Here is a 15,048-nt window from a genome sequence, read left to right as displayed (position 1 = left end):
ATAAATTTACAAATTCTTAAAAAATATTGTATTTATTTTTTGGTCATTATTCTTTAAATAATTGCAATTGATTTATTTTTATTAATTTTTTTCATTGTAAAATATTTTTTTCTTGATTCGTTTAATGTTGTAAAATTAAATAATTATAAATTAATTATATTTTAAAGTATTTTAAAAATATACATTTATTTTTAAATATATTTATTAATTTAAAATAATATATAATATATATTAAATAATATATTTAATATAATAAATACAAAAGAGGGGGCATAGTGTGCTGCGCCCCTTGTAGCGACGGGCAGTGCCCCGCCCCCTCGCCACGTCCCTCCCTCCCCCCCACCCCCCCCCCCCCCCCCCCCCCCCCCCCCCCCCCCCCCCCCCCCCCCCACCCTCTTCCCCCTCCTTTCATCTCCCTTAATTTAAAGCTCCCCCTTCCCCTCTGAGCCCAGATCTCTTTCCTCCCTTTCTCCTAATTTACTTTCTTCTTCTTCTCTTCTCCAATCTTCACTTCTTACTCTCAATGATATTTGAAGCTGATCAAGGTATTTTTTATTTTTAGTTTTTAATTATCTAATTACAATCTTGAATATTTGTTACATAATAGACACTATTTGATTAATTGTTAAGTTGTAAATAGTTATTAATGTTAGTATTTCTGTTAACTGTTAATGTTGATATTTATTATAATATTAATTAACACTTATTTATTAATGTATTATGTTATTTAATACATTAAATAATAATATTAAATCTGTTATTTATTTAATAATAATAACAAATCTGTTAGTATTATTTATAATAGATGTATAAATAATCTATTATAAATGATCTGTAAGTATATTTTCTATTATAATTTTAAATATTTGTTAGTATTATTTTTGTTATTATTTATAAATTATTATTATGTATTATATATTTTGTATTATTATTATTATGTATTATATGATTTAATTAAATAAATTAAATTTAAAATAATATATAATAAAAAAATTGGTGACTGTGTTGGGGGGGGGGGGGGGGCGACTGTTAGGGAGGGGGGGAGGGTTTATTATATATTTTATATTATTATTATGTATTATATATTTTGTATAAATTATTATTATGTATTTTGTGATTTAAATAAATAAATTAAATTTAAAATAATATATAGTTCAAAACTTTGTGACTTGGGGGAGGGGCGGCTGTTAAAAATAAATGTTTAATAGAAAAAATATTATATTAAATATTTAGTAAAATGATTAAAAATATGAGAAATGAATAAAAATAGGAGTTTTATTATAGGAAATTAAATAATTTGTAAGAGTTTTAATAGAGTAAAAATTACAGTTTCTTCTCGTTGTGCCTTTTATACGTTAGATTTTAGATTATAAGGAAGATGAGAAATTAATGAATAAAAATAAGTAGATGATATTTTAAATAGATAAAAAAAATTGTAAATCAAAAAATATAAGAGTTTTTTGTAATTATTATTTTTAATATCAAAAATAATTATTCAATCTAAAAATAGATATAAATTTTATAATGATTTTAAACAAATTTAAAAAAATAAAAAAAAAATTAGTAAATTTTCATATGGAATTTTTTTTGTTTCTAAGTTAAAACATATTTTTTTAATTTTTAATTTTTTTGTGGATGAAATTGATTTTAATTTCATTTTTTTAACACATAGAATGAATAATAAGAATAAGAGTTTTAATTTTAAATAATATATGTATATTAGGTGATTTTGTTTAGTTTTTAAGTCGTTGAAAGTTTAATCAATATTATTTGGGAAAATTAGAATTAAAGAAAAATCAAAACATTAAACATTAGAATTAAAATGAAAACATTAAATGAGTGAATTCTTGAATGTTTTAATTTAGAATTTATGATGTGATTTAATTTGTAGCTCAAAAATGATTTAATTTGTGATGTAATCATTTAATTCAATGCTCTAGTCACTGGCACGACAAGCAGTGGAATTAAACATGGAATATTCCATGTTGATCCCACTATAATTGCAATTGCTTGCACAAAATTCATAAATTAATTTATATTTGACATTAGGTGTGGAGTTTCATTTATTTTTGACATGTTGACTGTGAGGGTTATGAGGTATCAAATTAATTTATTTAATACTCAATATTTTTGAATGCTAATGAATTGCGATGCCAAAAATTAATGGCAAAGTTTAAAGAGTTATATAATTTTCTTACATGTCTCATGTTTTGGGATATATATAATATATGGGTTTAATTAATGTTAAATTTAAATTAAAAAATTAATTTTAATTATTAAAAATTTATAATTAAATAACAAAATTGGACCTGGGGTTCAGGTAGGTGAGTGTTTTAAAAATAAATTATTAATAAAATTTAAATAAAATTTTAATTTTATATTTAGTATTATTTAAAAAAATTTATGTTATTAATATTAATAATATAGTTAAATAATTTTAGTAGGATTAAATAAAATTATTTTGCACAATTAGGGTTTTAAATGTATAATCTTAATAAAATTAGATAATAATATATAATTTTAATTAAATTAATAATAATCACAATTAGGGTTTTAAATGTGGTGTGGTCGGGACTTTGGTTCACGGGTTTGGTTAATTGTAAATTTGGAATAAATTTAAAATTTGTAAAATAATTTATATTAAATTTTTATTAAGTTATTAATATTACTATAAATTTGGTTGTTAAATAATTTTTTTAGGGCCAAATCAATGTTTTCTTAATTAATTTTGATATTTTGACTTTAATTTTAATTAAAATAATTATTCACAAAAAAAAATTGGTGTATTAGTAATGTTCTTAAGAATATAGCCTAATTTTCTAACTTTATTTTTTATTAAATCTCTTGTTAGAAATTAAAATAATTTATTTTTTATTTTATTAATTATATATTAAATTTAAAATAATAAATATATTTTTTTTAATTTTTTAATAATATGGGTTTCAAGATTTAAGCAAGGTTTAACTTTAGGTTTAATGAAGACTAATCTTAACAAAGTTATACAATAATACATAATTGAAATAAATAAAAACTTGTTGTTTAGTCTAGTTTAATTCAAAAAATAATTACTTTAACGATAAATAATATGTTTAAATATAATAGTTGAATGTTCGATAATATAGTTGTCGAGTTAGTTATTTATTTAATATAATATTAAAATTATAACTACAAATATAATGTTATTAATTACTTGGTTAAACTTTTGTTACTTGGTAAAAGATTTAAAGTTCTGTACGTCTCAAAGTGGAATTATAAATTACGTACTAAATGATAGTTTTGTGAATTTTCATGATAATTTTTTTCGTCATACATATTATTTAATTTAAAATAGAAATTCTATCGCATCATAAGTGAATTGATAATAGGTGTAACCCAAGAAGGGGCGGGATTATAAGAGAATTTTATGAAGGTGTTGATAAGTTCATTCAATTTGTGTTTACCTAAGAAAGTTTTAGAAGATTAGAAGGAAAGTTAAAGTGTACTTGTATGAAATGCGAGTGTCTAAGGTTTAAATCAGTCAATGAGGTGAAAAGAGATATTTGTAAACATGAATTCATGAAAGGTTATTATTATTGGATGCATCATGGTGAAGAAGTGCCTGTTGTGCCTCATTCAGTTGTTGAAAATGAATATTATAGAGAAAACAATTTTAGGGATCAATTTAATTCTTATGAACAGATGGTAATAGATGCGGTTCGGCCATCAAATGCGCTATATATAATGCAAGAGACTGGTACTGGAAGTGGTTATCAGGTTTACAATGTAGATAAAACACCGAATGAAAATGCGACTTGGCCATCAAATGCGTCATACATAATGCAAGAGACTGGTACTGGAAGTGGTTATCAGACTTACAATGTAGATGAAACAACGAATGAAAATGCACAAACATTTTATGACATGTTATCTACTGCACAAGCTCCATTGTATCCAAACTGCGAAGTAAAAAGTGAACTTTCTGTTGCAATTAGGATGTTGAGTATAAAGTCTGATTACAACATTCCCGAAGGTGAATATAATGAAATCATGCAGTTTATGCATCAAACAATGCCAACTGGTAATCAAGTGCCAACTGATTTTTATCATACCAAGAAATTGGTTTCGCAGCTTGGCCTCGGTTATCAGAAGATTGATTGTTGTTCAAATGGGTGTATGTTGTATTACAAGGATGACGAATCCGGGATGAGTTGTAAATTTTGCAGTCATCCTCGTTTTAAACCTGTAAGACGTGAGAAAGGAAAATTTAAACAAATTTCTTATAAAAAAATGTGGTATTTGCCTCTCATACCAAGACTGCAGAGAATATATGCTTCTATGGTTACAATTGCGAGCATGAGATGGCATCATGAAAGTCGGAGAGAGCCTGGTGTTTTGTCTCACCCGTTTGACGAGAAAGCATGGAAACATTTTGATCCGAAATATCCTAACTTTACCACCGATCCTAGAAATGTGAGGCTTGGTCTTTGTGCAGATGGGTTCACTCCATATGGTAATTCGGGTCGGCCGTATTCTTGTTGGCCGGTTATTGTGACACCATATAACTTACCTCCTGAATTATGTTTGAAGAGAGAGTTTCTTTTTCTGACTGTTATTATTTTAGGTCCATCAAATCTAAAAAACAAGATAGATATGTTCTTACAACCTTTAATTGATGAACTAAAATTGTTGTGGAACAAAGGTGTTCTGACTTATGATATATCAACCAAAAATAATTTTTCAATGAAGGCTGCTTTATTGTGAACCGTCAATGATTTTCCTACCTATGGAATGTTATTTGGTTGGATGACATCGGGTATATTAGTGTGCCCATATTGTATGGAGAAAACTAAAGTATTTAACCTCAAGTATGGTGGAAAGATGTCATTTTTTGACTATCACAGACAATTTTTGCCTATGGATCACGCCTTCCGAAGAAATATAAGTGCATTTAGAAAAAACATAGTCGATAATTCTTCTCCACCACCACGGTTAACTAGAGATACCGTTTTTCAGAAAGTCTGTAATTTTCCCTCTATCCTTCAGTTACAGGACTGTGCGATGCCTAGGTATGGTGTTGAGCATAATTGGACAAAATGAAGTATTTTCTGGAAATTGCCATATTGGAAAGATAATATGATTCGACATAACTTAGATGTCATGTATATTGAGAAAAATGTTTTTGACAATCTTTTTAATACAATTATGGATTTGAAAGGTAAAACTAAAGATAATACCAAAGCTAGAATGAACCTTAAAGAATATTGTAAGCGCAAAGAACTTGAACTAATAGACCGTGGCGGGGGTAAATATTGAACCTAAGGCCCAATACACGTTCACAAGGGATCAAAAGTTAAGTCTTTTTACGTGGATAAAAGAACTTAAGCTCCCTGATGGATATGCTTCCAGATTAGGTAAGTACGTTGATATCAGAAACACAAAGTTAGTTGGGTTGAAAAGTCATGATTGCCATGTTCTCATGGAGCGATTACTTCCAACGACATTTGCAGCATTACCAGATTGAATTTGGAACCCGGTCACTGAGTTATGCCAGTTTTTCAAAGATATTTGCTCAACAATATTGAGGATTGAACACCTAGATGTCATGGAACAAAATATACCCATCATTTTATGCAAATTAGAGCATATATTTGCTCCTGGATGGTTTAACCCAATGGAGCATCTCCCAGTGCACTTAGTTTACGAAGCAAAGGTGGGGGGACCAGTACAATACAGATGGATGTATCCGTTTGAAAGGTACGTCTGGTATAATTTGAATCGTTAATTTTTAACGATAATAAAATTCTTTTATATTGATGAGATTTTTGAATGATTTAGGTTTCTCAACACTTTAAAGAAGAATGTCCGCAATAAAGCTCGTGTAGAAGGATCCATATGTGAGGCATATTTAATTGAGGAGACGTCCACATTTGGTTCATATTATTTTGCACCAAATGTTCCATCAAGAAGAACGAGAGTCTCTCGAAATGACGACGGGGGAGATTCTTCATAACCACAAATTTTTGTGTTCAATTATCCAGGTCGTGCTGCAGGAGTAATGAAAATCAGGTGGATGGATGCAAAAGAGTTTGAAACCACCAAATTATATGTCTTGTTGAATACTCCAGAGGTCGAACCTTATATCGAGTAAGAATTAAAATTTAAATAAATATACTTATAAGTTTATTCTTGGTTCATATTAAATGATTGATATATCATTTAAATTTTTCAGCATGTACACCAATCTATTGCGTCAGCTATATTCAAATATCACAGACACAGAAATAGACAAAGAAATCGAGAAACATTTTCCTAAGTGGTTCTATCATCAAGTATGTTACTTCATATTAGATTATTTTTTAATTAAACTTTAAAAATACATTATATGATTCAAATATTTTCTCAGGTTAATTCGAATACTCAATTTGTTACAGATCTATTAATTCAGAATATAGGATGGGGACCGACTCCAAACATGCGATATTGGCTAATGTATTTCATGAATGGATATAAATTTCATACCGTCGAATGGAGTACTAGTAGATTTACCGAAAATTTTGGTGTTTGTGTGCCTGGACTAGGGGTTGGATCCTCAGAGACTTATTATTACGGAAAAATTTTAGATATTATTGAATTGGAATATGCAGGCCTACCAATCAAAATGGTAGTTATGTTCAAATGTGAATGGTACGATCCAAGTCCCAGGGGAACCAAAATTCACGAAAAGTATGGTATTATCGAGGTTCGAACATCAAGAAGATATAAGAAATATGATCATTTCATTTTTGCTTAACAAGTGTATTACGCGTCGTACCCCAGCACTTGCCGTGATAAACGTGATTGGATGGTTGTAATTAAAACAAAGGCACGACCTACAATAAGGGCTCTTGAGGCTAATATGGAAGAACCTTTCCAAGAGGATTAAATATCAAAACTCTTGCAAATTGATCAAAATGATGACCTTAGAGGTAGTTTACAAGATTTAGATGGAATAGTCAAAGAAATAGATGTTTCAAATATTATTCAGCAAGAAGAAGATGATGATGCAGAGGAAGAATCTATATCAGAAGACGACGAAAAAGAGTTATTGTCTGATGACATAGATAGTGATGAATTTGTAGAAGAAGATTGATATATTTATGAATGCATGTGAATTTAAATATATATATATATTATGATATAATATCGATCTTTTGTATTTTTTAATGTCTGTGACCTTGTATGTTTTATCGTGTTTTTTTGTTTCATGTAATTTAAAAATAGATGTCAGGGCATTCATCTCCTGAACCAAGCAGGGGTAGGGGTAGTAGGGGTAGAGGAAGACGTCGATCTTATAGGGACACACCTTCCCCAGATTCTAGTAGTGTTGGTTCACAGTCTTCTCCTTCTGTCTTCACACATGCTGTTCTATCTACTCCTGTATATCCTCAGCCATCTCACACACATGCTTTCATTCCGATGCCTCAGTTCCAACAACCAATCCCCCTCTATGCCATATCCTATGGGTTATACTACAGTCCCACCCACATCCCACCTACCTGAGACTGCACCACATTTTGTCCCCTATACTGGGTCTACTTTTCATCCCATAGGAGGTTCATATCCATACTCATTTATGCTGACACCACATGCACATCCTTCAACATCTTTTCCTGCGCAGAATGTTGACCCGACTCCATCTGAGCCAATTAATATCGACCGAGCTAATCACCGAATAAAGTTATCCTGCAATCAGAACTGTGATCAGTGAGTATCTTAATTATATTCTTTTTAATTAATTGTTTGTGATTTTTTACATATAAATGCAATTTCTTACATGATAAATATTGGTTTTACAGTTTTTTCCCCGAGGTTGGCCCACCAGGTGTACAGTCCAAGATTTGGAAGAGACGATACACTGAAACTTGGTTTCATTGGGATGACGTGCCTGAATTAACATGACGTATGTGGCTAGACGAATTTAGCGTAAGTTTAATTGCAATTTTTAATTATAGAAAGTTTAAATTTAAAATTGTATACATATTTATTCATTTTTAATTTCTTGTAGAAGGAGTTTAAGTGGCCAACCCAATGAGAGTGATCGTATATGGATCACTTGAAATAAATCTGGTCGGAGAAGTTTTAGAAATAATTTGAACAAAATTAAAGGAGGTACAGATAAAGGGGAATGGATGGATCCGATGGTGCGGCGAGCATTACAGGTTAAGTGGGATGAAGATGAATACAAGAAGAGAATAGAACAAAACAAAAAGAATCGTGCATCTGAGACTGGTGGGTCAATCCACACAGGTGGATCCATTCATTTCACAGAAAATCGAAGAAGGATGATAATTAGTTTTTTAACTACTTAAATATAAATTTTATAAAGCTATATAATGGTTTTAATTAGTTTTTATTTATTTTATATATTTGTTATGCAGGCAAGGGAATTAAACCGCAAGTCCAATGAATTTGAGATTTTTATGAGAACCCACACTCGAAAGAATGATCAAGGACATGAAGTGTGAGTTGATAATAGATCAAAGACCGTCGCGGTAATTGTATTTTGTACAATTTAATAAACATTATAATTTTGCTGATTTTTTTAATTAGTTGACAACGTCAGTATTTTAATTTATATAGGAGTCGTTCGAGAGATTAAGTGCAGAGGCATCTTCAACATTAGCCGGGGGTAGTGAGTCGTCCTCTCCACCTACAATCGACGAACGACAGATTTTTTATCAAGCTGTCTCTGGTAGGAACAAAAAGGGTCGTGTCTACGGTCTCGACTCTCAAGGTAGTCAGTCTTTCCCGATTGGATCTGATAGTAGTTCTAGTGGTTCATAATGTTTGTCGACGGAATTAGAACAAATGAGATTAAGGGTCACCCAATTGAATGAGGAGTTACATTCTGCTCACACCAAGGTTGTTCAGGTGGAAAATCATATGCAATCTACCGAGGCTCGGATGAATGCGGAGGTGACAGAGGTGAGAAATGAGAATGTGCAGCAACAGATGATGGCGTGGCAAGAGCAGATGAATACACAAATGATGACGTTACAACAATCTGGCCCATCTTATCAGCAACCTGGACCATCGATTCAACTAGAACCGAGTAATCAGTTTTTTGATGATGAGGAACAAAATGATGATGATTGTAATGATAATGATTGTAACTGAATATTTATGAATTAATCAGTTTGACTTATAAATTCAGTTTTGTTATGAATTTTGATATGAATTTAGTTTGACTTAATATGAATTTTTATTTTTTTAAAAATAATATATTTTTAATTTATAATAATTAATTTAAATAAATTATTAATTATCATTAATTTCATTTATATATAAATTTTCTTTTAAATAAATATAAAAGATAAAAAAAATTGAATAATAATTAAATATGAATTTTTTAATAAATATAGAATTTATTGTAAATTTTTAAAATTTTATTTTTAATTTACGTTAATTTTTTTTTAATATTTTAACAAATTTTATTTATATAAATTATTAATAATTTGAATTTATGTTTTAAATAATTTTTTTTATTTTATAATTTTTTTTATTTTTAAAAAGTATATCAGCGACGGGTTCGTGCCCGTCGCTGATTAGTGACGGGCAATAACTCGTCGCTAAACTCCTCCGTCGCTAAAATTTAGCGACGGGTTTTCCCTCGTCGCTAAAATGTTTAGCGATGGATTTTAATGTTTTAGCGACGAAAAATTCCGTCGCTAAAACTCTGATTTTTTGTAATGGCTTAGGGCAAATGGAGGCCCGAGAATCCTAAAAAAGTTCTTAAATGAGGACCTTCCTTCTCAATTAACTTTGATAACCCCTTTGTAATTTCAATAATTATAGGTTGGTGAGACCTCAAGAGAATTTTGGTAGACACAATGAGTTTCTCGAATATATTGCATAGATAAGCCTTCGTCGAGATGGGTTACACCATTAAGCAGCTTAGCCTAGTTAGAGTCTCCTTGGTAGGATTCGATGAGAGAATAATGCAGGTTAACGAGATGATCCATCTCCTTGTTATAATAAGCTTAGGTTTGAGAAAAGTAAAAGTAAATTTAGACTTCATTATAGCAAACACACCCTCGACTTATATAATCCTCGATAAATCTAGGCTAACTACATTTTAGGCTACCCTCTATACTTACAAAATGATCATGAAGTTCCCACTTTGAATGGGACGGGGGAAGTTCGACCTAATCGAAATACAACTCGAGAGTGCTACCTAGCTTCTCTTTCACCATCCAAGGAAGAATGAGGTTTAGGTTCACGCTTTGGTGGAGGTAGCTCAGGGACATCAATTTGGGTTGGAAGCTTAGGGACAACTTATAAGGCTGGAGGATTTGGAACTAAAAGCATTCAGGCGAGTTCAATGCTCAAGGATTTAATAGGGAGGAACTTATTCCATAGTCCTAAGCAAAGGAAGACCTTGGTAATGAAGGACACAACACCTTACTCTATAGATAGTCTTGATGAAAATGTCACATGTTTAATGGATGAATTGATCAAAGTCTCTTTGAACAAGGATCGATCGAATCATATAGTGAGAGTAAATGCTCAGTTCAGGAACTCTGCTCAAGTAGAAATCATCTTTATTCTCTGGAGTTATGCTGATGTCCTCGCTTGGTCGACATAAAAAATGCACGAAATCAATCCCGATGTCAATGTGATGACTCATGGACTACATACAAACTTGACCAACTGACTAATAAGACAAAGCATGAGGAGATTTGCACTAGAGAAAACCTAAGCTATCGAGGAAAAGGTGAATAAACTCTTGTATGTGGAGTATGTTTGAGAGGTGGAATAGCCCAAGTGACTTGTAAACATAGTCCTTGTTTCCAAAGGCTTGAACAAGTAGAAGTTGTGTATAGATTTCACTAATTTGAATAAGGTGTGCTTGAAAAATAATTACCCTTCATCGAGCATAAATGCTCAGATGAGTTTCCTAGATGATTTTCGAGGGTACCACCAAATCCCCCTCCATCTTTGAGGACTACTAGAAAATAACATTTATGACTGATAAGGCCACGTAGTATTGTCAAGTCATATTTGATTTAAAAAATGCTGGATCAATGTATCAATGGCTCATTAATAAGATCCCTTTAAAGCTTTAATTTTATTAGAACATGAAAACATACATCGATGATTGCTTGTGAAAGGGTGAAGGGTCAAGCAACATTGGAATGATCTCAACGAATACTTTGAGAATCTAAGGAAGTTTAACCTAATATTAAACCCCAACCCGCTAGAAGAACCTACCTTTTGCTATCTTTCTGATCATTCTTTAGAACTCTCAACCTTTTTTTTTTTTTTTTTCTATCATAATCAGCATACATAAACCATGGAATCCTCAAACCCAGCAGCTCATTATCAGAAATCCCCGGCGTACAATGATCTATCGGAGCCGGCACCGTACGTTTCCCCGGCAGAAGGCGTCCCTGCCTCCTCCGGCCACCGCTTATCTGGAGGACTCACGCCATTGTCCAACGGCCTTTGTGGCTGCTTCAATGATGTTCGCAACTGTATGTTACAATTCCATTATTTTGAATACACAAACACACACATACACACACATATATATAAAACCAATTAATTAATGTTTTCCGGCCTTCGAAATTTGTTAGGGCTTTACATGGCCTACAGATATCAAATTTTTGTAAGATTAAGTATATCGCACTCCTTTGCAAATATGTCAAACGGGTCATTTTATGGGTTGGGCATGATGTCAATCGTTAAAACGCGTGACTCGTAAGTTTGAAAACTAAGATTCGATGGAGGGGACAAGTTTAATTTTATTTTAATCTTAATTTATAAATTAATGATACAAATCAAGAATAAAAACATAAATGTATGCGTCAAGACAAATTAACATTTTATTTGATTATTTTATGAGCAATTACACACATCAAGGCAACAGTTTGACGAGTTCGTTACAAAATAATACAAAAAATTAAACAAACAAAAAATATATATTTATATGTTATTTGGTCCATACTTCATTAATTAATAATTAATTAATTTTAGGGGCAAACGTAGATGCATCCCACTTCTCCTTCATCTGCTCATCCCACCATGAACCACAGGTGCCATTGCCACCCCACCACCCTGTCTATCCATATTTGCTTGCCACCCTAAATAATTCACAAACAACCACAAATTTCAATATTAGTTCGGAATAAAAAGACAGAAAAATTGTATTATATACACATGTAATAATGGTATACCGTATTTTAGTTGTTAGAATGTTTTTTCTACTAAATAAGATTATATCATTAGTTATTTAGTGCATCAATAAATGAGGTTCATAAAGTCTTTGCACCTATAATACTATAACTCACTACAAAAAAATTGTTTTGCAGAGAAAATTAACTAGAGTTAAATATTGATAAATTTCTCTAAATATTTTATTATGTGTCGCTATATCATTCACATGTGTCTCTAATCATGACTAGCACTAAAATATAATTAGAGATAACAGATATAGTAAATTGGGCATATACATTTGGTCTATTTGATTGTGTCGCTAATTTATTATTATTAGAGAGATGTTAAATGATTTAAGCAGCACATAATATTACATTTAAATGCATTGAATCAATTGCTGCCTCTAACAATTATATTTGATTCTAATTATCTATTCGTAGTTAAAACTTTAGAAAAAATAAAAAATGTAATTGGTTATTATCTCCTCTATTTTTATTTTTTTTTAAGTAAAAACTTGAGATAGAGATCTACCGAAATTTGTAAAACTTATATAACTTTCAAATTTCAATAGGTGACATATAGATCTTGGATTTTTTTCCCAACCAGGGATATTAATTAGAGCTACACAACATTAATATCTAGGAGTACCATCAAATTTCATTATCGTTAATTATGGCCTAAAATGTTAAAAAGACTCAATCTAATGTTCTCAGTGTGTGTTAGGAGTTCTTTTACTTCGCCTTATATAAAATTAGATGTTAGCTCCAGTAAACACTTTTAAAATAAAAATTCAGGAGTGCTTGAGTTTATATACCGGCGGCTACATCGAATCCACGGCTTTTAAGTTCGCGATACTCTTGGCACAAGGCGCACGTCTCGCAACAACAATGAACCAAACAATCAGCGCAGGGGCTCTCCGCCAACATGTATTGATTCCTCAACTTTGAGCGGTAGAAGCAAGAATAGATGCACCCACAACCAGTCACCAAGGCTATCAAGGCGTAAATAGCTCCTGCCATCACACATGCTGCACCACCAAAATTTAGCAAATAATTAGCTTGACCCAAATTTAGAAAATTAAATCAGCGAAAACAGGTAAGAGACTGCTCTGTTTAGAAAACGATCCGAGTTAATGATTTGACCTGACCGTGTGAGAAAGGGAGCTGTTTATTTATTTATTTATTTTGGGTAAAACAAGTAAGTCTAAGAACCATTCAATGAGATCAACAATAGAGACAAAAAGAGATCGTTCATGACGGAACTCAAAAGACCTTTGCTCCATCATGCCAACTCTCATGTAACTTGAGTGGCAATCCACTTTGTGATGAAACACAAGTGATTTTTTTTTTAATTTACCATTCCAGTTCCAATTATATGTCTCTATCTCTAATAATTTGTTGCTTACTTGTTGCTCCTTTGTCTACAATCTCAGCAATCTGCCCGAACGTAATGCAAGGACACCAGCACGTTAGGCAGCCTGCAATAACAACGAAATTGAACAAATCAAACTTAGAAATTCTTGATCCTAAATAGGAAAACATTAATTAATTGGTCATATATGTATGTGTGTGTGTGTGTGTGTGTGGGTGCGCGTGTAATCAAAATAATGGAAGTATAACATACAGTTGCCAACATCGTCGAAGCAGCCAAAGAGGCCGCTGGACCACGCCGTGAGTCCTCCAGATAAGCGGTTGCCGTAGGGGACAGGGATGCCTTCTGCCGGAGCAACGTACGGTGCCGTCTCCGATGGATCATTGTACGCCGATGCCGATGATTTCTGAGTATGAGTTGCTGGCTTTGAGGATTCCATGATTTATGTACGTTGATTATGATACCAAAAAAAAAAAAAAAGTTGGGCAGCTCCGGAGAATGATCAACACTTGAAAGAACAAAGTCTATAACATCAAAACGATAGCCGAACGTAGGTTTCCTAGCGGGTTGGGGGATGACATTTATAGGCAGAATTGACAGATAATTACAGAGAGAGAGAGAGAGACCAATATTCAGGGTCAAAAAAAACGACGATGATATTTTCTACTAAAATCGTGTTTGGCAGCCTACTCCATGAGAAGTGGCTATTCTTGATTAGTTCCCAAGTCTATCCAGATAGATATGGATCATAGTTTTACACGATTTGCGATTGAATTGGATAAGCATTAATGTACACGTTGAATAGAAATTTCCTTGTGCGAACGATAGCAAGGGATCCCAATGAAAGGCAATAATTAGGGTTTTTCCTTGTCCCTCTGTTGTTATATTTTTTTAATGGAACTCTTCTTCAGTTCCCAAGGATGAGTGGATTTAGATCCAAGTAGGGTGATCCCCTTGTCGGCTTAGGTGTCCGGAGGATGCAAAGGATTTGAGTGCAAGTGAGGGGGTCCGTTAATCGGCTTAAGTGAGGAAAGGGTTAAAAGTTAGTGCCTTGGGTTTTAATTTTTCAAAGGGTTAGGGCCGTACCGCATAAAAAAGTCATAATTGAAGGATTTGGCTCTCACTTACAATTAATCATTCATACCTCGTCATGGTTTCACCCATTTTCTCAGCACTTATGGTGGCAATTGTTTCTACCATTTGCATTTTCATTTGATTTTAAGTTCATATAAAGAGGGAGTCAAAAAATATTGTCTTAAATTAAAATATGATAAATTTTAAGATTTTTACTATTTTAAAATTTTAAAAATGTACCAAAAACAAGAAAGATAACATGCCTTTATATTTCCTGACTCCTTTTAGTGGGCAAATTGATGAAATCAAAACTTTAGAATATAATTTAAAAACTTGTAAAATTTGAATGTTTTTAAAAGTCATTTTGTCCCGGACCGCGTGATTACAGTAACAGTGTTGAAAAGAATTTATTTATTTTTAATAAAAGTT

The 15,048-nt window shown here is 31.9% G+C and overlaps 1 protein-coding gene across 2 annotated transcripts in view; it reads right to left on the bottom strand.

The window, feature by feature from the left end:
• The window catches only part of LOC127809527 (protein PLANT CADMIUM RESISTANCE 2-like), a 41,776-nt gene extending 27,660 nt beyond the window's left edge, over positions 1-14,116 (bottom strand). Inside the window, exons 1-4 of one of the 2 annotated variants that reach the window (XM_052348383.1) lie at positions 13,798-14,106; positions 13,580-13,651; positions 12,989-13,201; positions 11,822-12,101 (exon numbers count right to left, since the gene is read on the bottom strand). In XM_052348383.1, coding sequence (XP_052204343.1) covers positions 12,025-12,101; positions 12,989-13,201; positions 13,580-13,651; positions 13,798-13,984 — 549 coding nt within the window. In that variant the 5' untranslated portion in view covers positions 13,985-14,106 and the 3' untranslated portion in view covers positions 11,822-12,024. Of the gene's footprint in view, positions 1-11,821; positions 12,102-12,988; positions 13,202-13,579; positions 13,652-13,797 lie in introns of those variants that run through there. The other variant, XM_052348384.1, reaches the window with a different exon arrangement.
• Between the last annotated feature and the right edge of the window lie 932 nt (positions 14,117-15,048).

Source organism: Diospyros lotus, chromosome 9, assembly GCF_014633365.1.
Source record: "Diospyros lotus cultivar Yz01 chromosome 9, ASM1463336v1, whole genome shotgun sequence".
Taxonomy (NCBI): Eukaryota; Viridiplantae; Streptophyta; class Magnoliopsida; order Ericales; family Ebenaceae; genus Diospyros; species Diospyros lotus.
The sequence above is the reverse complement of the archived record's forward strand: the minus strand, read 5'-3'. Positions and strand labels throughout refer to the sequence as shown.